At 36.5% G+C, this 25,827-nt stretch overlaps 2 protein-coding genes across 3 annotated transcripts in view; one reads left to right on the top strand and one right to left on the bottom strand.

Moving 5' to 3' along the window:
- Positions 1–8,846: 8,846 nt before the first annotated feature.
- Positions 8,847–16,337, bottom strand: ZPBP2 (zona pellucida binding protein 2). 2 transcript variants are annotated; one of them, XM_007085790.3, is made up of 8 exons: positions 16,116–16,337; positions 15,907–15,972; positions 14,649–14,774; positions 13,038–13,199; positions 12,240–12,458; positions 11,516–11,598; positions 9,846–10,026; positions 8,847–9,303 (listed from the first exon to the last, which is right to left on the bottom strand). In XM_007085790.3, exons 1-8 carry the CDS (start codon positions 16,162–16,164, stop codon positions 9,209–9,211), a joined length of 981 nt encoding a protein of 326 aa, XP_007085852.1. In that variant the 5' UTR covers positions 16,165–16,337; the 3' UTR covers positions 8,847–9,208. The 2 variants fall into 2 exon arrangements, with proteins under 2 accessions (XP_007085852.1, XP_015394649.1); XM_015539163.2 differs by having other exon boundaries at positions 16,130–16,337.
- Positions 16,338–19,990: 3,653 nt separating this feature from the next.
- The window catches only part of IKZF3 (IKAROS family zinc finger 3), a 90,650-nt gene continuing 84,813 nt past the window's right edge, over positions 19,991–25,827 (top strand). The window contains exon 1 of the mRNA XM_015539151.2: positions 19,991–20,136. Coding sequence (XP_015394637.1) covers positions 20,130–20,136 — 7 coding nt within the window. The 5' untranslated portion in view covers positions 19,991–20,129. The remainder of the gene's footprint in view (positions 20,137–25,827) is intronic.

The raw sequence follows: 25,827 nt of genomic DNA, 5'->3' as shown, positions 1-25,827 counted from the left end.
TAATGTGTTTATAGAAAACCCAAAAGAGTCTACAGATAAATTGTTAAAGTGAATAAGATAATTTAGCAATTTGCTAAAATCAATATACATTTAAACCAATCATATTCTTATATACATCAACAGAAAATGAAATTTGGAAAATACTCATTGTAATAGCACCCAAAATATGAAATACCTAGGAATCTATCTAACAAAAGGTCTGGAAACGTTCTAACACATTAAGTTATACAATCTTATTGAGAGACCTGAGAAGACTTAATTAAAAGAAGAGATACTATGTTGAAGAATGATTACAAGAAACAGTACTGTGAAAATGTCAATTCTTCCCAAATTAATTTCTGGATACAATAAAATTCTAACAAAATTTCAACAGTTTTGTGTGTGTGTATAACTTAAGCTGATTCTGAAATTTATACAGAAGTGCAAAAGGGCAAAAATAGCTATGATACTCTTGAAGAATGAGGTGAAAAAATCTGCTCTACCAGATTGTCAAGATGGATTATAAAAACTATAATATTTTAGTGCAGCATTAGAGCAGGGATAGACAAATAGAAAAACAAAAGAGACTGCTCAGATATAGATTCTCATGTGTAAATGGACACTTCATATATGAGAGAAGTATCACTGCAGATTAGTGGGGAAAGGCTAGACTTTTCAATAAATTGTGCCAGGACAATTGAGTAACCACATGGATAAAAAATGAAATTTGATCCCTACCACACAGCATATGTAAGAATTAATTCCAGGTGGATTTTAGATCTAAATGTGAAAGGTAAAATTATACTTATATTAACATTAAAAACTTGCATTCATCAAAAGGTATCATAAAGAGGCGAAAACACAAACAGTAGAGTGGGAGAAGATATTTAAAACATATGTAACTTACAAAGCAAAGTATCCAGTATAGGGAGCTTGTATAAATCAATTAAAAAAGATGACCCAACAGAAAAATAGATAAAAGTCTTCTATAGAACTTTTTAAAAGAGAAAATCCTAATGGATATGTTTGGTACTATCTACAATGTATCCCTCACAGGAATGTATCCTTCACAGATAAGCGGGGGAGGGATTACTGTATACCTATGTAATGGAATACTATACAGCAATGGATATAAATGAACTAATGATACATGAAATTAACCTTTAGAAAGAATCAAGGCATAAAAGAATATATTTAATATGATTCTCTCTACATAATGTTCAAAAATTGGGAAACTATATTGTTTAGGAGTCTACACTTTGGTGGTAAAACTCCAAGAAAAGGAAGAGAATTATTATTACAGAGGATCCTCTTTATTTATTTATTTTTTTAAAAGTAAGCTCCACACCCAGCATGGAGCCCAGTGTGGGGTCTGAACTCATGATCCTGAGATAGAGACCTCAGCCAAGATCCAGAGTCAGACACTTAACCAACTGAGCCACGCAGGCACCCTTTGGGAGACATATTTTGGGAGATGCTTTAAAGACCATTGAATTTTGGGCTGAGCACTGGGTGTTGTATGGAAACCCATTTGACAATTACTTTCATATATTAAAAAAAAATAAAGACCATTGAATATTAGACTCTAAGAGAGCTGGGTCAGAAGGAAACAAGAGAGAGGCACACGCACGCATCTTTATCCTCAATTTAGTCTTCTTCTGCATTTTAAAATTTGGCTGACTTCCTTCTATGTGAGCCGCATTCTAGAAAACTTCCACAGAAATGATGGAGGGCCCAGGAGCCTGTTCAGTCAAAAGCTGTGTGATCTATGTCTGCAAGAAATGGACTTCAAGCTAAAATTTGGACTGAAGTGTACTTCCTCTACCCTCTGAGTTGTTGTGCAACTTTTTCTAATCAGTGGTTGGTGGTTTAAACCACTTCTTTCTCTTTTTTGCTTCCTGTTTCCTTATCTTTTTTGTTTTCCAAACACCTTCATTGCTGTCTATTTGTTTCTGGATTCAGATACCAGATGATCAATGTGTTACCCTGGGATGATCCAAAGTGATAGCATAGTATCTGTTTATCCAAACACTGCCTCAAATTTCTAGCAGTCTTCATAATAAACGCTGACACTCTGGAACGATACTTTGGCACCAATCATGTTTCTGCAACCTCAGGAGCTTCAGACCTACATAAATCATTATTGTGCCATAGCTGTCTGAATTTATATTACTTCCTAACAGCTACAATTTGTTCTTTCTTGGCTACTTAATTTTCAATTCTGAGAAATGGGTTACTGGTGAAATGATAAGCCTGCTATGGTAAGAAAATAATTTCTACTCTAGGTCACTGACACCTGCACAAACCTGGCAATCTTGTGTTTTTACCCATTATTGTAACTTAAAAATTATTTTTCTTGAGATCAAGTTTTGTTTTTGACTAAAACTATTCTATTCATAGAGCTAAAGGTAATCATACTAATCTGTCAATTTATCTACTGACATTCTTCCTTCCGAGGGACTGACAAGCTTATGAAACTGAACGTGGAAGGCAAGAAGGGCCCTGAGAAACATTTATCACATGCACGGGCTGTGGGGTAAGGAAAGCTTGCCAAAGGTGAACACAGTTAAGATGCAATATGTCAACAATCTAAAGTGTAAAAGGACACTGGAGGATGAAAAACAATATGTAAAAGGAGAAAATAGTTTCTGGGCTTAGGAAAAAAATTCACAAATTTAAGAGCAGGGCCTACATTCTGTGAGATTATCTAAAGAGCAGGGGAAGGAAAGTGAAGTCACGACTCACATCATCAGAAAGCAGCAGGTGGCAATCTTATGTACTCAGCACCATTGCTAGTTATCCCTTTAACCTGTACTGTTAGTTTTCCCTCACTGGGGTTGGTTAAAATTTGTATTTTGTTTATATCTTATTTACGTAATGGGCACTTTTATTAAACTTTTATATGAAGAGCTCATATAAAATGTTAGGAATAGTTATTACCTGTTAAGCTAAAACTTCCTATGAAAAATGGAACAGCTAATTATTAAGAGCCTAGATGCTGGAGACTTCCAATGCCAACTCTACCACTTACTAGCTGTGTGACTTTGGGCAAATTACTTAACAATTATGTCCCTCTGTTTGCTCTCTATAAAATGTGAATAATGAGTATGTACCTACTATTATGAGCATGAGGACTACTGAATAAATACGTCAAAAACATTTAGAATAGTACCTGGTACACAGTGCTATACATGTGTCAGCTATCATTTGGGAGCAGATGGAGCTTTTCCCTTTGAATTCCCTAGGCATCTATCTCTCTAGGATGGTCCCGGTGATAGTTCTGTTTTCAAGGAGACATTTAATTCTTGAGGGGGCAGAAGTTTCCCCTTAGAATTCAATCATTAAAATGTTCATATTCTGTTTCTCACTTTTATAAAATTCTGTTTAAAAATGGGACAATGCTATTGTAAATAAAAAAGAATAATGCAGTAGTCTATCTCAGGGCAACATTATATTCATTAATATGTGTTAATGCTGACAGAGTAAAGCTGTCCAAACGGCAGAGATTTGACCTTACTGGAATAGACACAAATTCTGGGTGTGGATTTGCCTTCTGTGCTCATAATGCTTCTGCCAGCACCAGTGGACTCATAGGATGCCTTATCTACCATCATGACATTCCACACAGCATTGTGTCTGATCAAGGAACTCACTTCAAAGCAAAAGAAGTGAAGCAGTGGGCTCATAACCATGGAATTAAATGATCTTACCACATGCCCCATCACTCAGAAGCAACTGAAAGAAAAATGGCTTACAAAAATCTCAGTTACAGTGTCTTTTGGGAGACAATACCCTGAAATGAAGGGGTTCTGTTTCACAGGATGCAGTATATGCTTTGAATCAGAGACCAATATATAGTGCTGTCTCCCTCATAGCCAGAATAGTTCAGAAATCAGAGGTGCAAATAGGAGTGGGAAATTATACATAATAACCCACTTGCAGAATTTTTGCTTCCTATACTGGCAACTTTGAGCTCTACTGGTTTGGAGATCTTTGCCCTCAAATGTGGGATGCTTCCACCAGGAAACAATGGCTCTTGCCTGAATTGGAAGATTAGACTGCCACCTGGACATTTAAGCTCCATATGCTATGGCCAGAAAAAAGGGAGGTGGGGTATTAACCTACTGGATGGAGTGATGATCCTGATTACTAAGGGATAACTGTGTTGCTACAAAATGTTGGCAAGAAGGAGTGTTTCTGGAACCCAGGAGATTTTCTGGGGTGTCTCTTAGTTCATCCTTGCCTAATAATAAAAGTTAATGGAAAACTACATAGCAACAACAACAATAAAAAAGGGCAGAATATGAGGACCCATACCCCTTGGGAATGAAGGTTTTGGTTATTCTACCAGATAAAGAACCAGAGCAACTGTCTGGCTGAGGGCAAAAAAAATAAGGAATGAGTAGTTGAAGAAGGAATACATGGGTATCAATTACAACCTCAGGACCAATTATAGAAACCAAGTAGCTTTGCATATTTTCTATTTGCTTGCTATATTCATATGTTTATTTTGTTTTATTTTATTTATTTATTCATTTATTTATTGCATGCACAAGTGGGGGAGGGGCAGAAGGAAAGAGAGAATCTCAAGCAGGCTTCATGCCCAGCTCCATGAACTTGGGATCATGACCTGCTAAAATCAAGAATCTGATGCTCAACTGACTGAGCCACCCAGTGCCCCCATATGTTTATTTATTCATTTAAAAAATTTTAAGTTTATTTTGAGAGAGAGAGAGAGAAAGAGAGAGAGAATGAGTGGGTGATGGGCAGAGAGAGAGAATCCTAAGCAGCCCCCACACCCAGCATGAAGCCTGAAGCCTGATGTGGGGCTTGATCTGATGACCCTGAGATCATGACCTAAGCTGAAATCAAGAGTTGGATGCCTAACTGACTGAGCCACCCAGGTGCCCCCCCCCCCATATATTTATTTTAATTTGCTACCCATTTTCTCACTTTTTATGATTTTTAGTTTATATTCAAGTTGTTGGAAGTTAATTTTACAATTTAGTTCTTAGGAAACTGAATGGTTCTGTGAATGAATTTGAGGAATAATTAATATAGCTAGGAATAAAAACAATGACTACTGGGACTATGTGTCTCTGTTTTTAGGAAATGGTGGATACTTGTAGGATGGATAGCTGTATCTCCTCAGGTAGAAATATAAATTGTCAATGCACAAGAGTTCAAACATGTGTACAAAGGTGCATATGGAGGGGTGCCTGGGTGGCTCAGTCGGTTGAGCGTCTGACTTCGGCTCAGGTCGTGATCTCACGGCTCATGAGTTTGAGCCCTGTGTTAGGCTCTGTGCTGACAGCTCAGAGCCTGATGCCTGCTTCATATTCTGGGTCTCCCTCTCTCTCTCTGCCCTCTCCCACTCATGCTGTCTCTCAAAAATAAATAAACATTAAAAAAATTAATCAAAGGTGCATATGGAAGCTGACTAGCTAAAGGGTTGCATCATGCCAGTTATTATTTATTGCCTCTCAACTCCAAATATATCCTTTTTGTCTGCTTTGTGAAAATGGATCTGGGCCTTGTAAATGTTTTCCTTCACCAGCTGGCACAGTGTTAAATTTTGTCAGAAGATGATGTTGGAGTGACACTGCAGGAGGAAAGGAACTTTCTTTCTGGTTCTGGATTATTGCCTTGTCAGGCTCCTGTAGTATGTGTAATATTTCCAGTGTCCATATGCCACAGTGCATGGTGGCCAGCAGCTTTGCCAACAACCTCTCCTCCTTGTGTGATTTTGTAGACTGAGAAATTTCCCCATGAACAGTTTTTCCTTGGCACCCTAGAGGGTGGATCTCTGGAAAGTTACAGAGAGTGAATTTCCAGCATCGGTGACATCTGCTATTCGGTGACCCATGGTTGTGCCCTCTTCAATAAGGTCTGGATGTCTGCTCTGGGAGATGGTAGCTCTTTCTTGGAGACTCCATCTCAGTCCTAGTGGCAGTAGCTGCTCTTTATATCTGCTATTCCTATATTCTTAGTGTTATTTTTATATCTTACTAGCCAATTCCTTGCTATTCTAATCTTCTGTTATAGTAGTACTTCTTTATATTAAACTTTTCCTGTTCAAATTACTTTGTGTTTTTTGACTCCTAAGAGGATCCTGACTGGCTCACATGTCTACAATGTTAATACTGATACTAAACAATACTATTATTAAAATCATATAATGATATTACAAGAAAGGAAAACTACAGACCAACATCTCATAAAAATAAAAGCAAGAATCCTCAACAGGATATTAGCAAATCAAACCCAACAACGTATAAAAATGGTTATATACCATGACCCAAAGGGATTTATTCTAAATATACTAGGATGGTTCAACATTTGAAAATCAATTAATGTAATCCATCTCATTAACAAGCTAAAGAAGAAAAAATCATATTATCACATCAGTAAATACAGAAAAAGCATTTGGTAAAATCTAATACCCATTCATGATAAAAAAAAAAAAACTCTCAGGAAACTAGGAATGGAGTAGAAATTCCTCAACTTCATAAAGAACATCTACTAAAAAAAACTATAGCTAACATCATACTTACTGGTGAGAAACTGGATGCTTTCTCTCTAAGATCTGGAACAAGGCAAGGATGTCCCCTCTTAACACTCCTATTCAATATCATACTGGAAGTTCTAGTTAATGCAATAAGACAAGAAATGAAAGATATACTGATTGGTAATGAAGAAACCAAACTGTCTTTGTTCACAGATAACATGAATGTTTATGTAGAAAATCCCAAAGAATCAACAAAAAACGTCTTGGAATTTATAAGTAATTACAGTAAGATCACAGGATATAAAGTTAATATACAAAAGCCAATTGCCTTCCTAAATACCAGCAATGAACATCTGGAATTTGAAATAAAAAAGTTTTGCACCAAAAACTTTAAATATTTAGACATAGAAATCTAAGAAAGTATGTACAGGATCTATGTGAGGAGAACTACAAAACTCTGATTAAATAAATCAAAGAAGACCTAACTAAATAGAGAGCTATCACATGATCCTGGATAGGAAGACTCAGTATTTTTAAGATGTCAATTTCCCCCTAGTCAGCCTATGGATTTAATGCAATTCCAACCAAACGCCCAGCAAGTCATCTGGGGGTTTTCAACAAACTCATTCTAAAGTTTATATGGAAAGCCAAAGATCCAGAATAACACAATACTAAAGAAGAACAAAGTCAGAGGACTGATACTAACCAAATTTAAGATGTACTATACAGCAATCAAGAAACATGGTATTGATGAAAGGATAGGCAAATCAAAAAATGGAGCAGAATAGAGAACCCAGACACAGACCCACACAAATGTAGTCAAGCGATCATTGGCAAAGGAGCAAAGGTAATTCAATGGAGGAAGGATAGTGTTTTCAACCAATGATGCTGGAACTGGACATCCATATGCAAATAAATAAAAATAAATAAATCTGGACACAAAACTTATCCTCTTCACAAAATTAATTAATTTTAGACCTAAATGCAAAACATGAAACTATATACTTTCTAGAATATAACGGAAAAAATCTAGATGACTTTGGGTTTGGTGAAGAGTTTTGGGGTATGATGCTAAAAGCATGATCCATGAAAGAAAACTGCTAAGTTGGACTTTACTAAAATTAAAAACTTCTGCTTAATGAAAGACACTGTTAAAAGAATGAAGGGAAAGAATGGGAGAAAATATGTTCAAAACATGTAAGGAACTTGTAGCTAAAATATACAAAGAACTCTTAGAACTCAGCAATAAGAGAATAAAACGATCCAACAAAAAAAATGAACAAAGATCTGGACAAAGAAGATCTAATCAAAGAAGATACACAAATAATTATATGAAAAGATGCTCAGCATCAGATGTCATTAGAAAATTTCAAATTAAAACAACAATGAAATACCACTATATACTTCAGAATGTCCAAAATCCAAAAAACTGAAAATACCAAAAGCTGGTGAGGATGAGAAGCAAGAAGAACACATTAATTGCTGGTGAGAACACAAAAATGGTAAACCAATTTGGGAGATTATTTGTCAGTTTCTTACAAAACTAAACATATTCTTACCATACAGCACAGCAATCACACTTCTAGGTATTTATGCAATTGAGTTGAAAACTTATGTCCACACAAAACATGCACACAAATGTTTATAGCAGCTTTATTCATAATCACCCAAAACTAGAAGCAACCAAGATGTCCTTTATAAATCCATACAATGGGATATTACTCAGCAATAAAAAATGATCTATCAAGTCACAAAGAGACATGGAGGAATCTTAAATGCATATTACTAAGTGAAAGAAGCAAGCCTGAAAAGTCTGAACACTATATAATTCCAAGTACATGACATTTGGGCAAAGGCAAAATTATAGAGATAATAAAAAAATCAGTGGTGTCAAGGGTTGTGGAGCAAGAGGGAGAGATGAATAGGTAAAGCACACAGGATTTTTAGGGTGGTGAAAACTATTCTGTATGAAACTGTAATGGTAAACACAAGGCATTATGCATTCATCAAACCCCACAGAACTGTATAATACAAAGAATGAACCTTAATGTAAACTATGAACTATAGTTAATAATAACGTATCAACATTAGTTCATTAATGTAACAAATGTATCACACTAACGCAGGAGGTTAATAATAGAGGAAACCGGAAAGGGGTGATGGCATGAGCTGGAGTGGGTATGTGGAACTCTAATATCTCAGTTATTCTATAAATCTAAAACTGTATTTTTAAAAAGTCTTAATTATTTTAAAAACTAAAAGCAAAGGGACCAAAATAAATAACTTTTTTGGTTCTAATTACAACGGTAAAATATAGGCCTTTATATCATATCAGAGTGATTTCAAACAAATTAATATATGGGAGGTATAAAGTTTTTTATTATATTATACTTTGCTACTCTTTTTGATCTTAATATAGCCTTAAGTACAGAGCAACAAATTCAGTTTGTAAACAGCAAAACATATTTCATTGAAAATCATCCACTAAAACACTTTCCTTTGTACACTGGAGATATTAAATTCCTTCTTGCAAATGCCATGTCAACTATCTTTTTAAAGTTCCTAAAATGTATGTTTTCCAATGCTCTGGTCTTACTGATCTTACTTAATGGATCTATGATGCTCTGGGATGTGAACAAATTATCTTATGTTCCCCACCTCCACAAGCAAGTAACAATACTTTCACCTCTAGTCTTCATATTACGATTTTTTGTTTGAAGTTTATGTGCAAGATTTAGCTCCATAAATACGGACAGAAACGCAGTTTTGACAAGTAACATCAACATCAGGACTAAAAGTCCCAGGACTACAAGCCACTGTAGAGGAAAAAAACATGGAGTAGATTATTATAATTTCAGTTAGAGGTATTTTATACTAGTAATATAAATCTGCCCTCAATATCACACTGTTTCTATACCCATGTTATACTGAGTAATGTTCAGCCAATTAAGTTGTGAAAGATTATGAGTTTGAAACATTGTAATTTGAGGAAAGGTAGGAGAAAGTCAGAATCCTATTTTTTCCTTTAAAATCAGCATTTTATAGTATCTTTTGCAGTGCCCCATTTACAAGTTCCTATTGCTAATGCTGTTTTCTAGGTAGGACCATTCTGTCATTTTCCTTCATAGCCTAGCAGCTTAACTCAGAATACTATAGAGATGTATCATAATACAAAAGAATGAATTAGGAAAAATTAATATACATGAAGATAATTAGAAATCTGGGCTTTGAATTTTACTTCCCTTTAAATATAACTTTTTGTGAAAGAATCACTATATTCAATTATCCTAAGGGAATTATTCATCTATTCTTCTGACTATATAATCTAAATATTTAGATATTTATATTTTATAATTACCGCAACAGCTAGCACAATTACTGTGTAGACCTTCATTTTTTCCAAAGCCTGGACGACAGCTATCCATACGTACTACTTGAAAACTGTGGTCCACAAAATGCATAGCTGGTATAGTTTTATTAAAGTCGTGGTAGTAAATATATGCTTGGCTCCGGAAAAATTCTTCTATCCGATCTCTTGCCTAAGATTTTAAAATACCAGAGAGAAGTACAATTACTAAACTGTGAACCAAATTTATCCTCCTGTATCAGAGGCAATGAAACATAGTACAAACATGTCATGCTTTATGCAACAGATGAATTCCTAAAAAGTTGTGTGTAAATACGAAAATTAGTCTAGCCTTGACCTTATCAATTATTGTCAATTCATATGTGCAATGGTTAAGAAAAATTAAATTGAGGTTTAAATTATTTGCAGCATGTCTATTCCATGTGTAGACAACTGAGAGTTCATTATTTCTTATTCCAAAGAGCCAAGCAAAATGGAAACCAAAACTGTTCTCTAATCAGCATTAAAACTAATAATGTACATTTTATTTTTTGAGCACAGAATTTAATAATAATTAATATTAACTGAGTGCTTTCCATAAGCCATGCACAATATTAAGGGCTCAAGGAACTAAATCAGGAGAGTAAAGGGATTTTTTTAGACTATGTCCTTAGCTTCTGAGAATGGCAGAGGGAAAGCAACTATAATGACCAGCATAGATACAATTTTGGAAGAACTACTGGTTTAACCTAGGATTACATGATTGTGGGGTTGTTCTTCAAGATGCTACTTAGTTGCCATTTGGGAAACAAAAACCAGGGGTCCATTCTTCTATCATAGAAGAAATACATAATATTAACCTGGAGAGCTACATATTATTCTAGATGTATTATTCCCAAACAAAACAACTTGAGATGGCCCAGACTCTCACAATCTCTGCTTTAAAAACTGAAACCAGTGGTTGGTGGTGGCGGGGGGGGGGGGGGGGGGGGGGGGTGGGGGGGGTGGGGGGGGTGGGAAGTGCCTTGGTGGCTCAGCCAGTCAAGTGTCCGACTTCCGCTCAGGTCATGATCTCACCCTTTGTGAGTTCAAGCCCTGCTTTGGGCTCTGTGCTGACAGCTTAGAGCCTGAAGCCTGCTTCCTATTCTGTGTCTCCCTCTCTCAGCCCCTCCCCTGCTCACACTCTGTCTTTCTCTCTCTCTCTCAAAAATAAACAAACAAACAAATAAATAAATAGTAAGTAAAAACTGAAACTAGGGGCACTTGGGTGGCTCAGCGGGTTAGGCATCTGACTTAAGCTCAGGTCATGATCTCTCAGTTTGTGAGTTTGAGCCCCGCATTGGGCTCTGTGCTGACAGCTCAGAGCCTAGAGCCTGCTTCAGATTCTGTGTCTCCCTCTCTCTCTGTCCCTGCCCTTGTGTTCTCTTTCTCTCTCTCAAAAATAATAAATAAACATTAAAAAAATTTTAAAAAACTAAAGCCAAAAATCAATATACTTTATATTTTTAAAAAGAATAATTTAAATCTACCTGCTTAGAATGTCTATTATTGATAAATATTCACAACATGGAGGAATAGATTTTTGAAGAAACTTTTAAATTAATAAAATAAAGTATTCACAACAATTTTTACACAGCTTTGTTAACTATTCAAATACTTTCCCCCTACATTGAAATTCTTACCTGGAGGATATTATGATTAGTGATATCTTCACAGTCAGCAGAATCATTGCATGCACCTTTCCACCCTGGTGCAAAAGGATTAACTGGAGAGAAATAAAATACCTTCACAAAAGAATTCTAAAAAGTTCCAAACATTCCAACAAAGCCTCCAGTGCTGAATTTAGTATGCATGTGTACATGTGTTTACCTAATCTTAGTGATAAAGTAAAATACACAAGTTGAATAATTTATACATTATTATTTCACTCCATCTGGGGGCTAATCAAAGTAACTACAAGGGTTTAAAATGAATGGAAATAAATTTGGTTTGGTTCTTCTCTTTTATTAAGTTCTTCTCAAAAATACAATTTAAAATTTTATAAGAATTTATAAATTAAATATTAGCTGCATAGTTAAAGGCCATATTTATAAAGTGATATTGACTTCTAAAAGATAAGCAGCCTGGCTGCTCAGGGGTGCCTGGCTGGCTCAGTCAGTAGAGCATGCAACTCTTGATCTTGGGGTTGTGAGTTCAAGCCCCATGTTGGGCATGGAGCCTATTTAAAAAAATTTAAAAAGAGGTAAGCAAAAATATATTGTCGTTTAAGGTAAATAATTAAAACATTGATTTTTAAAACCATAACCAGGCTAGGACCAACAATATGCTTTAGTGCATAACAAACATTTAGGGCCTACTATTTGTAGGATATCTCACATTAAAGAAATGTTAAAAATTTTTTTTTACCTTGAAAGGCTATAAATAGCTCATGTATGAGGCCGTGTTTTGGAATTTTAACAAAATGGCATTTATATGATGGTTCTATGACATGGCATGACAAATCAGAGATTAAATTATCCAAGATTTTCTTCAGCACTCTAAAAAGCAGGTCATTATATCTTCCTTCACAAGACTTTGTGGTAAAACGTACAGCCATCTGATATGAGTAATCAGGTTCCCGATAGGCTTTAAAAAATTATGAGAATAAAAACAATTGTGCTTACCATTAATTTCTTCTACCAAAGAACTTGCAAATAACATGTAATATGAAATCCCATTAATCTTGCAAATCAGCATAGAAATTTATCTAATAAAAACGTTTTATCAGTTTGTTCTAAAAAAATATATAAAACTAATAACTTTAATGAAAAAAGGTTGTTTTCATCTGATGTGTTATCTAATCAGTACAAGAGAAGAAATGGCCGGATAGATAGATATGTTAACAGTATAAAAAAATAAAATGGTGGAATAGCTTAAAATGCAGAAAGTGTCACTGCTCTCAGCACAGTCCAGTGAAAAGGATCATCAATTTGCTTTTATAGAATTAACATCAGTTTTTAAATTACTTGGCAAAATTGTGATATGGTAGATTATACTTGCATACCTAGAGGGTGGGAAGTGGGAGGCTGAAAGAGGATTGTTAAGGACATACTATCTAGATGTCAATTTAAGAGTTTGTGTGGTCATTCTCACTAAATGAAGAGACCATACACTTAATTCTTATCCAAACTAAATGTATAAGTTAAAATGTGCCCATAGTCTTACCAAAGATCATAAAGTCATATCTCTGCTTTACTATTGTTTCTTCTTGGGTTTCTGCTCTGACAGTCTTATAAGAAAGAGTACATGTGTAAAGTCCAGACAAAGCCTCCAGAAAATCTTTCACCATCAGCTTTCCTGTTTTAGTTATATTTATTTGATTATTTCCTAAACAGAAATAGTAAATTATTTGGTTGTTTAACATATAACAATTCAGACACTATTTAGTAAACTTGGGGTTACAAATAAATACAAAAATTTAAAAATTAATGGACTATTTAAACATTTAACTTCAAGAATTAAAAGAAATCTTAATTCTGTTATACTCTTGTGGAAAGCCACATGAGGTAAGCACACTTTTGAATTTTTTTTTTTTTCCAACGTTTTTTATTTACTTTTGGGACAGAGAGAGACAGAGCATGAAGGGGGGAGGGGCAGAGAGAGAGGGAGACACAGAATCGGAAACAGGCTCCAGGCTCCGAGCCATCAGCCCAGAGCCTGACGTGGGGCTCGAACTCACGGACCGCGAGATCGTGACCTGGCTGAAGTCGGACGCTTAACCGACTGCACCACCCAGGCGCCCCATAGGTAAGCACACTTTTGAAATATATTATGGTTTTCTTTAACTTGGTTCTTGGCCTCTAATTTCAATTGGTTTATGCTGGTAACTTAGTAAATGAAATTATTCTGCTCTGTAGTACTACACAATTTCCTCATGTAAAACAGAAATTAATGCTAATATTCTCCAAAACTCTTCTAACATCATGAAAAAGTATATATTGGATATTCATCTCCAATACAGATACTACAAAGATAACTTTTAGGTTTTATAAAAACTTTTGAACTAATACCTCTCTGAGAAGTAAGGTACAAAAGGTTTGCATGCTGGTTTTTACATACAGAGAAAATAAGGCACAGAGCAAGATACATAACATGATTTGTCTAAGTATGGAGCAAGTGAAACCCCAGTTAAAATTAAATTTCAGGAGTGTCTGCATGGCCCAGGCATCCAGCTTTCGGTTTTGGCTCAGGTTGGCCTCACGGTTTTGTGAGTTCGAGCCTTGCGTCAGGCTCTGCACTAACAGTGCAGAGGCTGCTTGGGATTCTCTTTCTCTTCCTCTCTCTCTCCTCCTCCCCTGCTCACGCTGTCTCTGTCTTCTTGAAATAAATAAATAAAACTTAAAAAAAATAATTTAAAAAAATAAATAAATTTCAGGGCACCTAGGTGGCTCAGTCGGTTGGGCCACTGACTTGATTTTGGCTCTCAAAAATAAATAAACACTAGGGGCGCCTGGGTGGCTCAGTCGGTTGAGCGACCGACTTCAGCTCAGGTCATTATCTCACGGTTTGTGAGTTTGAGTCACGAGTTGGGCTCTGTGCTGACAGCTCAGAGCCTGGAGACTGCTTCGGATTCTGTGTCTCCCTCTCTCTTTGCCCCTCCCCCACTCATGCTCTGTCTCTGTCTCAGAAATAAATAAACATTAAAAATAATAATAAAAATAAATAAACACTAAAAAAATTAAATTTCAATTTGTTCATTCCAATAAGTGACAGTGCTTTTCTTTTTAAAAAAGTCCATATCATTTTAAAAGAAGATACTGATATCAAACAAATTACCTGTTAATGGCTTTTCATTAGGCCCAATCCATATGTAGGTGGGGTCCACTGTTTCTTTTTTAGCACGTCTAAAATCCATACAGACAAGGACTGGGCTATGATGATGTAATTTTACATATAATTTCACTGTGACAAAATAAAATAACATATAGCCATATTATTAGCAAAATTAAGAAATACACGTCCTACCATTTTGTCTCAAGGACACACTAATTCTTTTTGGATTTCCCTATTTGAAAAAATAGCCTATCATTATAACATTTAGAATACAAATATAAATTCCTTCTTGCTTCTTACAAGTTTTTAAAACTCTAGATTGATAGTAAATATTTTTTTTCTGTGATATAGTTTTGTTTATAAAAATGTACATGATGCATTAGTTCATTTTAATGTACAGATTCAGAACTCACTTGAATCAATTTTTTGAAGGGTTAGTGGAATCAATTTAAAGATCAGAAAAGGGGGGCCCTTGGGTGGCTCAGTGGGCTGAGCCTCAGATGCTTACTTGGTTTCCGCCTAGGTCATGATCCCAGAGTCCTGGGATCCAGCTCTGTCTGGGTCTGGCTCCCCGCAGGTAGAGCCTGCTTGGGATTCTCTCCCTCCCATGCTTGCACTCCCCTCCCCTGCTGGCACTCACTCTCTCTCAAAATAAATAAATTAAAAAAAAAAACACCTTTAAAATTAAAAAAAAAAAAAAAAGTCTACTGAATGCCAGCCCCTGAACATACAAAGAAGGTACCGTCCCACGGTTTGGCAGGTGGTGAAAAGGGGAGGGACTCCAAACATGGAGAGCTTCCAAACATGACAAATGCCCAAAGTTATCCCAAAGTTATCTCAAGTTAGCCTGTGGGACCAATTTTTCCTTGGGGAGTGTGGGGAAGTGTTATCATAGTGATAAACAACATTGGAGCTGAGCCTTAAAGGATGTGTAGGAACTCCAAACAGAGGACTTGCAGCCCCGGAAATCACTCTGAGTGGGCCTTGCGTGTTGCAAAGCAGTAGAGATGCCTGGAAGAAAGGTGGCATCAGAGAAAGATCTGGATTGAATCCTAGCTCCTGACGAGCTGTGCGACTTCAGGCCAGGTGATACACTAAGGTGTAGCAGGGTCTCTGTAAGGATGAAAGGACGAGAGTGCCAAGCACCAGGTGGATGGTCAATGAACTTTCTCTCCCTTTCCCTCTGCTGGAAGAACCTTAAGCAGGTCCACTGCTCCCCCCGCTCTTCTGACAGACTCTGCGGGTGAAGAGTCCTTAGTACCTGGGTGTCCGGGCTTGCCATAAATGAAACCTTTGCTTGTGCGTTCCGAAGAACGCCGACCTCCAGCTGCGGAAGAAAGAAACCACTGACTTTTTCGGTAGAAGAGGAGCCGGGGCTCACAGTGGGGTTAGGGCGGGGAGAAGCGGAGGGGACAGGACTGGGAAGAGGGACAAGGCTGTGGGGGGAGGACCGAGCGGGAGGAGCCCCACCTCCAGTGAGGTACCAGAGCACTGCAGAGAGTAGGACCCACGCTCGCATCACGGCTCAGGGGCTAGCGTCGAGGGAGGCGTCGAGGGGCGGGCTCCTTCCTACCTCAGCCCCAGCCCAACGCCTCCCCATCTCTCCTCCACAGAGCGGAGCAAACCGCCGGGATCAGCTCCCCTACCCGTCCGTAGCTACCGCGGAGCGGACGCCCAGGAGAGCGCGCGTGCGCGCTCCGGGAGCTCGCGCGCGGAGGCGGGGCCGGCGCGCGCTGGGCCCGAGCGCCGGAGGCGAGCGCCCCGCCCTCTCGCGCACCCTCGGCCGCCCTCGTGCGAGTGCCTCGCGCCTCACGCCTGGCGACTGGTGGTGTCATTTTCCCGCGCTCTCCGCGACTTAATTCTGTGAACGGCTCCTGGGAGAAGGAAGGAGTAAAGTTAAAGAAGTCAAGGCTGCACGTTTCGGTTACTTAACCTTTCTGGAGGCTGAAGAGATCTACGAGAGGAACACTGCGGGCTCCCAGTGGGACGATGGGGTAAGGCAAGTGAGAGATGCAATTACATTAGGACCGGAGAGAGGTAGAAGCGTCGGAGAAATTTCCTCCCCACAGGACACAAAGAGCTTGTGGAAATTTCCTGTGCCTTGGTTCTCATGAATTCTGCCTGAAGTTGTGTGCACAATCTTTTCCAAACTCTTCCACCCGATTTTTACCTAACTGCATTTCCTACCCCCCAAACGAAGAACCGGAGGAACCACTAGTGCGCCAACAAGGCATCTCCAGCCCTTCCCACTCGAGAGGAACATTTAACCTTTATTTTCCACATCCCAGTATCAGAGGGTGTGGGGAGACCCCCCATGCAAATTTATCTAGGGTTGTGAAGTAATCTTTTGAAAACGGACCCATTTGAAAGGGCAAGATCCCCAGCTCTGCTTTCCCTGTGGGGATCGATGACAAATGAGTCGAGATCACAGAGCTCTGAAAGAGACCGTGCCCCGTCATTCATGGTTCCTTCTTGGCTACCAGTTTGGTGGCCTGTTTGTTGTCTATTTCTTAGCGGTGGGACACCCTGGGTGGTGGTTTTGAGTAAGCTGGTGGGTAAAGAGACCAAGGTTCAGACAGGGTGCAGAATGATTATTTGGGGTGAGATCAAGAGTTTTCAGTTTTATTTCCTTTGAGCCAAGTCAGTACTTGGACTATCTCAGATGGTCCAGGAGCAACCTTTGTCAGTGATTTCATTTTGAGTCACTGTTAATTATACCTACATAGCTGAAGCCATGAAATGTGACTCAGTGAGTCAGATCCACCCATGTCAGTTACTGTGTCTAGATTCATGGTTTAGTCTCAACTGTTCCTTTCTTAAGGTGGTGATAGTGGAGACAGATTTAGGCATTATCTTTAATTCCCTAGTAGTTTGACTTTCCAGTGTTAGTCAAAGTACCTTTGGTAGCTTCCCAGTTATTATAAGTAAATCGATCCTTATAAATCCTGTGTGATAAACTTTGACTACTGTGAGGAGAGACTAAACTAAACGAGTCGTGGTTGTTTGCTGCAAGTGCGTGTCCATTCTTCTAAAATAAACTTTTAATTTAAAAACAGTTTTAGATTTATGGGAAAATGGGGAGTATAGTACAGAGTTCTCACATGCTCCCACCTAGTTTTCCCTCCTATTGCCATCTTACATTAGTACAGTACATTTCATACAGTTAATGAACCAGTGCTGATGCATTACTATTAAATAAAGCATGTACTTTATTTAGTTTCCTTCGTTTTTACCTCATCCCCTTTTTTTCTGCTCCAGAATCCCATAGTACATTAAGTCATCGTGTCTCCTTAGGTTCTTCTTGGCTGTGACAGTTTTTCAGACATTTCTTATTTTTGATAACTTTGACAGTTAATGACAATTTTGATGACATTGACCTGACCTTCACTGGTTAGGTACTTTGCAGAATGCCTCTCTATTGGAATTTGTCTGATGTTTCTCATTATTATACTAAGGTTATAGATACTGGGGTGGAAGACAATAGAGGTAAAGTGCCATTCCCATCACATCATATTAAGGATACATACTGCCAACATGCTTTATCACTCTTGATGTTATCTTGCTCATCTGGATAAGGTAGTGTTTGTCAGGTTTCTCTACTCGAAAGTTACTCTTTTTCCTCTCTTTCATACTGTGCACTTTGGAAGGAAGTCACTATGTGCAGCCCACACTTAAAGATTGGGGATTTATGATCCACCTCCTTGAGGATGGAGTAGCTAGGTAAATTATTTCATGCATCTACTTTTTATCTATTCCCTTAAGTACCATTCTCTGAGTCTGAAATACTCCATTTTGAACTAATAATTTACAGAGTAGTAACATGTTCCACTGCTAAGTGTAATAAAAGTTTTTACATCCTTTTAATAACCAAACAACTATTCATCCTTAAACCATCCCTGTGAAAATTTACAGTTCCTCTTCTGCTACTTTTGATGTGCTATTTTTGCTTTTAGAAACTAACAAACAACAAATTTCCCCTTTCAATACTATAATTAGACTTGTGTTTAGAGTATTTCTCCAAAATTGACACTATCCTGTAGAACTCCAACCCCTACAAGCTACAGAGATACCACACTGGTGTCATGATATTAAAACAAAGCCAATGCAACTTATTTACTCATTAAAGAAAAATTGCCCACCACACATGTATGTGTATGTATATAGATACACATGCCTATATGTATGTGTGTGTATGCCTCCTATACCAAGGCATATTTAAAATAAACTAAAATTCATAAAATTACAACATGTATATTTTAACTTGTAAGTGTGGGTTTCTTTTGATATGGTCTGCTGATGCGCAAACTCCCAACCTTAAGTCTGAAATATACACTAACAATGTAATTTTCTAGCAAGGGTGGAAGTGGCCTTTTTGAGAATCATTCACATGTCCAATTCAAAACAATGGATATCTTTATAAGGATTCACCAAAACAATGTCCCTTAGACTTCAATGTGAAGAAAAGTTCTGCTTTTGAAATATTGTTATGTGGTCACTTCCCCTTTCCTTTTCCTATAGTCAAATTTGTGCTTTACCTCTATAAAGAGGGAGGGATGTTGGGGAAAGATGTTGACTGGTACACTTTTGTGCAGTAACATCTTTGAGTTAATTTTACTATCTTATCACCCCCCCCCCCTTAGCTCTATTTACTTTACTTACTTTTCTGATACAGCGTGTGTGTGTGTGTGTGTGTGTGTGTGTGTGTGTGTGCATTTTTTGGTAAGCTGTCTTAGATCCTCCTTTGAAGAAGTCAGAGTAATAGAAAATAAACACACGTAAATAGAGTGCATAGTATTTTGTGAGTGGTGGCAACAGTTCTCAGACAGGAAAATAAAAGTGAGAGAATTTTTGCTTCGCGAAATGAAAAAGTTGAGTTGATAAAAGTGCCCAAATCCTTTTGAACTTAGAGTCTTCTGAAAACTTGGACGAAGAATTATCACGTGAAAAGCAAAACTGAAGAAGAAAAACATAATACTTCAAATGAAGTGTGTTCTCTTTGATAGTATTCATGGCTATCATCCCCCAATCTAGACCAAAAGTTCCAGATCTTGTTACACTTAAGACAAACCTCTTTGAACTTAAACTTGTAAGAAACAATCCAGAGCCCCTCTTCCCCCATATATTACGCTCCCATCCGTTATCCTTCTTAGACACTTTGGGACAATTTACTGATGGGCCATTTCCATCCCATCTGGGTTCTCGGGTTTGACATTCAAAAAGGGGCTGGAGGTGAGGAACCTCGGGCGCTCCGCGGTGAACGTGCTTTAAAGCCGCCGCCAGCCAGCGCCGCTGTAACCCTGTGCACCGGCGGGTCGCCCGCTCCTGCCCCTTTCAATCTGCGCCGACGCGGCGGCGCGATCCCGGGGACTCCCCGCGCCGGGAATCTCCCGCCAGCTGCGCGCTGCGTCCCGGCGACGGCAGGAGCACGTGGAGCGGCCGGGTAGCCAGAGCGGCAGCTCCAGCCCAACCCAGCCCGGCAGCGAGATGGAAGGTGAGCCTCCAGCCCGCTTCTTTTCTAAGGGTCTTTGAAAAGCTCGACCGGTGCACGCAGCAGAGAGAGTACCTTCTGAATCTCGGTTTTGCTTCTATTTATTTCTTTTGTCAAAAGTAAATATGAGGCATTTCAGAGGGCAAAGCGTGTAGTTCTTATACATCTCTCATTTTGCCCCCCCCCAACCCCCACCTAACTTTGGGAAGTGATAATTTCTCCGCAATTTTATGTCTTAAGGGTTGTCAGACATGAGGGCTCAACTCGAAGTCTGCAGAGGAAGAGTACTTATGGGGCGTCCCTGAAATGGCAGCAAACCTGGGTTGGAATAATTGATTCTTTTGGATGTTTTTTTTCTTCCATGGCCTCAGTGTCCATTGGATTCAGGCTAACCTTAGTGACTTATTTAGAATTAAACTTAACAGTTTTTCTTCTTCTAAGAGTAAATGCTGTCATATGGGGAAGGTAAATTTTAAACTGGTTGGCACTTGTGGTTCCCTTGGAACTCGATCTTCTAATGGTCCTTTATCCAAAGCAAAAACCAGGCTCAATTAAAAAGTTTCATTTGAATTAATTTTGAGAGTCGTGAAACTATCCTCACTTCTCAAAAATTTTCAGTATATACTTACTTGGGATAACTAAAATTTCACACCATTGTTGTAAACTTTTCAACAAGGGTTTGTTACACTCTGAAAATGGAAGATTTTCAAGTTGGGGAATGCATTTCAAGTTGGGGAAGGTGCTGATATTTGGAAAACTAGAATTTGTGAGAAATGGATTCATTCTCTTAATAAATGAGATACTGACACCTAATTAAAATGTTAATTTGATAAATATTATGAATAACATGTTTTTTTCATATTAATGAATTGATCTTTGGCAACTCTAGATCTAGAGTATATAAAGTTATTTAAATTTAATTAACTACTTTGAGACACAAGATACATGTGGCAGAACTTTTTTTTTTTCCTTCAAAATATAATTAAGTGCAATATTGTGGTCCTGAATCTTCAGTTTGTACCTGGGTATGCTTACAATTTTTCTAACTGCTGTGGCCCATATAAAAATTTTTTTTTCTTTAAGTAGAATGTCAAACAATAAGTCAATAAACAGTATGTGTTTAGTATGGATATGACAACTTTTAAATAGCCATTATGAATAATGCTTCAAGTGTTTTATGAAAAACTATGCTTTTAAAATTTTAAATTATTAGGGTTTAAATAACTCTTAAAATTGACACTGTGAATATTTTAAAAATGGTCTATGAAGTATAATTGTTAACATGTAAAGGCTTTGTTGACCAAGAACAGGAAAAAAAATTAGGTCACTGTACACTATGAAAAAATAATTTTAAAAATTCTCATGCTTTAATTATTATAAATGAATTGCTGAATTTATTTTGTGAAGTCATAAATCAATATTCAACACTATTTTTTCTTATTCCTAATCATTTCACTTCTCCAGACTAACATGCAGAATAGTGTAAATCCATGGAAACTAGAGTGTTTCCCTGTAAATGTTAATACTCTTGGATTCATTTATTTAATGTGAAATAAAGAAATTATTAAATAAATAGCATAATTTGGGGTAGTAATGCCCTTAACAAAGACTTTTAGATAAGCCTGAATAAAGGCTCTCTGAAAAAGAAAGGAATGAAAACTTGTATAGAATTTGGTTTAGAATGCACAAACTATAAATGGAAAGAGATGGAATCTGGAATATAGGCAGTGATCAACTGTGAGTTTATATGTCTAGATTAAATTCATAGGTCCGTAGAGATGGATGGTATATAGTATGCTTAATGCAAAAACTTGAAAGAAAAGAAAAGGTTAATGATATGAATTTGGCTGTGCTCACATCAGGTCCCTGAGGACAGAGTATTTGATGCAGTAAAATATCTAGTTCTTTACTGCCACCCGAGATTGACTAATCTGGTCCATGTGTTTGATATTTAAAATATTTTTATATTATCTTGACATTTTGGTCTCAATATAAAGAAATTTGACCTGGAATGTATACCTCTCATTTCTTGGTAGTATAAGAAAGTAGAATACTTTATGGAATACCTTTATTTTCTGCCTAATTTGGTGGTAAAATTTACATGCTATAGTTTATTGCAAAATGTGAAGCTGTTTAGTCATTCCTTCAACATATAAAATCTTTTTCAAATTCATTCATCAATAGATGTTTATTGAGACTTTCTATTATGATTTCAGATGAAATAAGCTTTGAAATTGAAATTTTGTCATGTAAAAATGAAAAGTTAATGCATATAATAAATCAAAAGCTGTAACTTTTTTCTTTTCTCACAATCTTTGATCCTAAGTATTTTCTATCCAAAGACTCTTGATGTTGCTAAGTTTTGTAATTTGTGTTATAATAACAGTATCTTCTTCTTTTTGTTATGGTTGAGAAATGAGGTGGTTCACAAAAATGGATTTCATAGGTATTGGCATGTTTCTCATTTAATATAAAACCTTTCTATTTAAATGATATTGGGTAGAGATCTTTCTAAGTGCATTTATTACACAGCCTCCTCCCTGTCTTATAAACAAAGTACATGAGAGATCACTTTATCTTGGTAACCTTGAGTTACTATTCTGACCATCAGGTAATGTTCTATAGTATATTCTTATGGGGGATTTGAACTGTGCAGAGCTGAATGCCCCTACACTAAATATTCCAGGGTTATTGAACAAATTTTGTTTCCTTGATGTCAGCTTCTGCTTCTTATCACATGGCTTTTGTGGAAGCCATTTTTCACTTCTAGGTCCCTTTCTATGCTTTGGATGGTTGAGTTTTACAGAGATATAGCCTCCAAATGGTGGAGTTTACTAGCCCTCCATTATGAGCATATGAAGGATGAAATGGTAAAGTTCAAAGGAACAAAAATGACAGAAAGGTCACAGGATCCTGACAGAATATAATTTTAGAAAATTCCTGTGTGTACTTCCTATGATCCAATATGCTATTTCACACTTCCATGTCTTCACTAAGATTTTCAGCCCATTTTCTACCTGGTTATGCTTACTCATCCTTCGCTCTGCAGGTGCCCTCCTTCTGATGACCTTCTCTGATGCCTTCTGGTGGTCTCCCTACTGGTCCCTCACCTCCCTTCACCTAGGCCAAGGTCCTTTCCTTTCTGTACACACTTCTGCCAGTTGTATTTATTGCTTTAAATGTTTCTAACCCCACTGGTCTTTAAGCTCTTAGAGGGCAGAGAGTATGTTTTATTTTTGTGTGCTCGGTGTCAGAAATAGTTTCTGTTCATAAAAGACCCTCACAGTTTGTTGCATTCAATTAAGAAAATAGTGCTGAAAAGTAATTTTCATTATGTTTATATGACACCTTTTATTAATTAATTTCTATGAGTAGGAGATTGGTGCTAGCAATTCTTTGATAGAACTCAGAAAAATTTTAAAGTATTTAATTAAATGGTATAATAGAAAAAACAGAGAAAACAAAAATGTTATTATTATTTTTTTTTGGCTAAACTAGCCTTAAGGCAAAATCTTATCTATTAGCTATACATCAGCAGATTTCAGGATTACATGTAAGTCTATTAAAATATGGATCAAATATGAACAGAAATTTGCTTTCTCAGTCAGTAAGATAGAAATGACACTGTAAAATTAGCATACAACTTTCCAGTAATACCTTTTTAATACATTATTATAAACTTGTCAATATATTAACTGTATATACTCACTTATTTAGTACTAAAATGTTAGTCATAGATCTTTTATCAGTCATTCAATGTAGACCATGTATGAGAAGAACTGAGTGATTAATACAGAAACTTGCCTGTAGTAGGTGCTTAATAAATGATGTTTTCATGCTAAGGGTTCATTAATTATTGTGAAAAGAGATTCTAAACATCACAAGGACATAGAGTGCATTCTGCTATCTAGCTTTTTAAAAATATAACTCTTCATTAGCTGGTAAATTTATAATAATTAAAAAGCATAAGGATGACTCTAAGGCCTTTTGAATCACTAAAAAAAGATGAAATAATGAAACAATTATATTTCTATTATATGTAGATTATTTGAAATGTAATCTATGTATAACAGTTATTATTACTATATAGCCTATCAAAATACTTTAATCCCCAGTAATTATGAATAATTTTTTCAGTCTTAATTGAAATCTGCTTTCTGCATCCAAAATTAAAGTTCTTAGAGTCCAAAGTGTTGTAGAGTAAATCAAAATAATGTGGAGTTGATACCATATTATATTAGATATGTGTTTCATCTAAGAGACATAAAAAGTAAGTGTTTAATAAAAGATATGAAACAGAATAAAATGTATTAATGGAACACTTACCTCCTGACTTTTTGTATCAATAGAATTGGCAGCATATTACAAATTGTATTTGTTAATGTATGTTCTTAGAGATGAAATTTTTGGTACCTCAGATTATTTGTGGGTTTATAAAGGAAACTTTTTAAAATAAGAGAAATTGAAAACATTTCAGTAGCATCACTGATGAAACAATGCAAAGCTACATTTTTTAGTTATAACTCCTAATTATCTAAAAGATTACTTAACTAGATTTCTTGCTTATTTTGGTTGTTAACATACCTGTAGCCCTTCCTAGACTGTCAGGTTCCAAAGCATAGGCATATTTTTTATCATCAGCCCATTCCTCAGCACATAGTACAACAACAGTCATATTTATTGAACAAATTAATGAATGAGTTGCCTGTGTGTTTCGTCATTTGATTATTTATTTGTTCAGCTTTTAGGGCAAAGAGAGTAAAGAAAATAATGACATTGAAACTAGATAATTATGCTGGTTAATTTGTCAGAGGTACTGTAAAAGGTTTGGTAGAAGAGTCTGGAATGTTGGCTAAATCTAACAATATGAATAGTACCATCTTTTTCTAATCCAATATTGACTCTACTCTGGGAAAAATAATATAGTGCCCTCTAACTTATGGATTTGTTTAAAATTTTTGCAGCATTCTTTATGTCGATGAAGCACTGCACTTTCCACAATAAACCATTTTTCACAACAAATGTTTTGATTCTTAAAGTTGACAATAATATACTTTACTTAATTTGAGTTCTCTAACACAGCATATCAGTTCACTTGCAAAGTGATATCTATTTGAGAGACTATTAACTTATCAGAATATTTGGCACATCAGAAGAGTTTCCTGTAATAGTAGTCATGTAGGCTGTGGGTATGAAAAAAGATCATGCTCACAAACCTACAAAAATTTTTTATAGATGTGGAATTACATCATAGTTAATATATAATAATAGCTCCAGTCTGAAAACTAAGTAACTAATTTTTATAATATTTAACAACTAATCATTTTTGCTATCATCTATCTTTATCTCTGTAATTAGGAAAGGACTTGCTAATACTCATTAATAGTTGATTTTATGCTTGCATGCAGTATAGACAGTACCATGTATGTGCATCAGAGGCTAACTTGATTTAAATTTCATTTGACTTTCATGAGTTATCATTTACCAAATTTTAATGTGTTGAAGATTATCAATGTATAAATTTATACTCTGACCTCAAAGTGAAACTTTTTTAAATCAACTCTTTGAAACTCTTTGAAATATTAGCATTTTATAAATGTGATGAGTAAGATTACGGTTCTGCCCTCTTGGTTTTTTTCCTGTGCATATTTGCTCATGTAAAATTATTGAATTAAGAACATCATTAACTCTTCT

Source organism: Panthera tigris, chromosome E1 (assembly GCF_018350195.1).
Source record: "Panthera tigris isolate Pti1 chromosome E1, P.tigris_Pti1_mat1.1, whole genome shotgun sequence".
Classification (NCBI taxonomy): Eukaryota; Metazoa; Chordata; class Mammalia; order Carnivora; family Felidae; genus Panthera; species Panthera tigris.
Note: the sequence above shows the minus strand (reverse complement) of the source record. Positions and strands in the feature narration are given on the sequence as shown.

What these genes read in the sequence shown, in the direction of transcription:
- ZPBP2 (XM_007085790.3), bottom strand. Translation starts at nt 16,164, where the DNA reads ATGCGAGCGTGGGTCCTACTCTCTGCAGTGCTCTGGTACCTCACTGGA. An exon ending in GCTATTTATAGCCTTTCAAG is followed by an intron (nt 11,599 to 12,239) that starts GTAAAAAAAAAT and finishes ATTTCTCTCCAG; the next exon opens with TTAATCCTTTTGCACCAGGG. An exon ending in CTAATCATAATATCCTCCAG is followed by an intron (nt 10,027 to 11,515) that starts GTAAGAATTTCA and finishes TTAAAATCTTAG; the next exon opens with GCAAGAGATCGGATAGAAGA.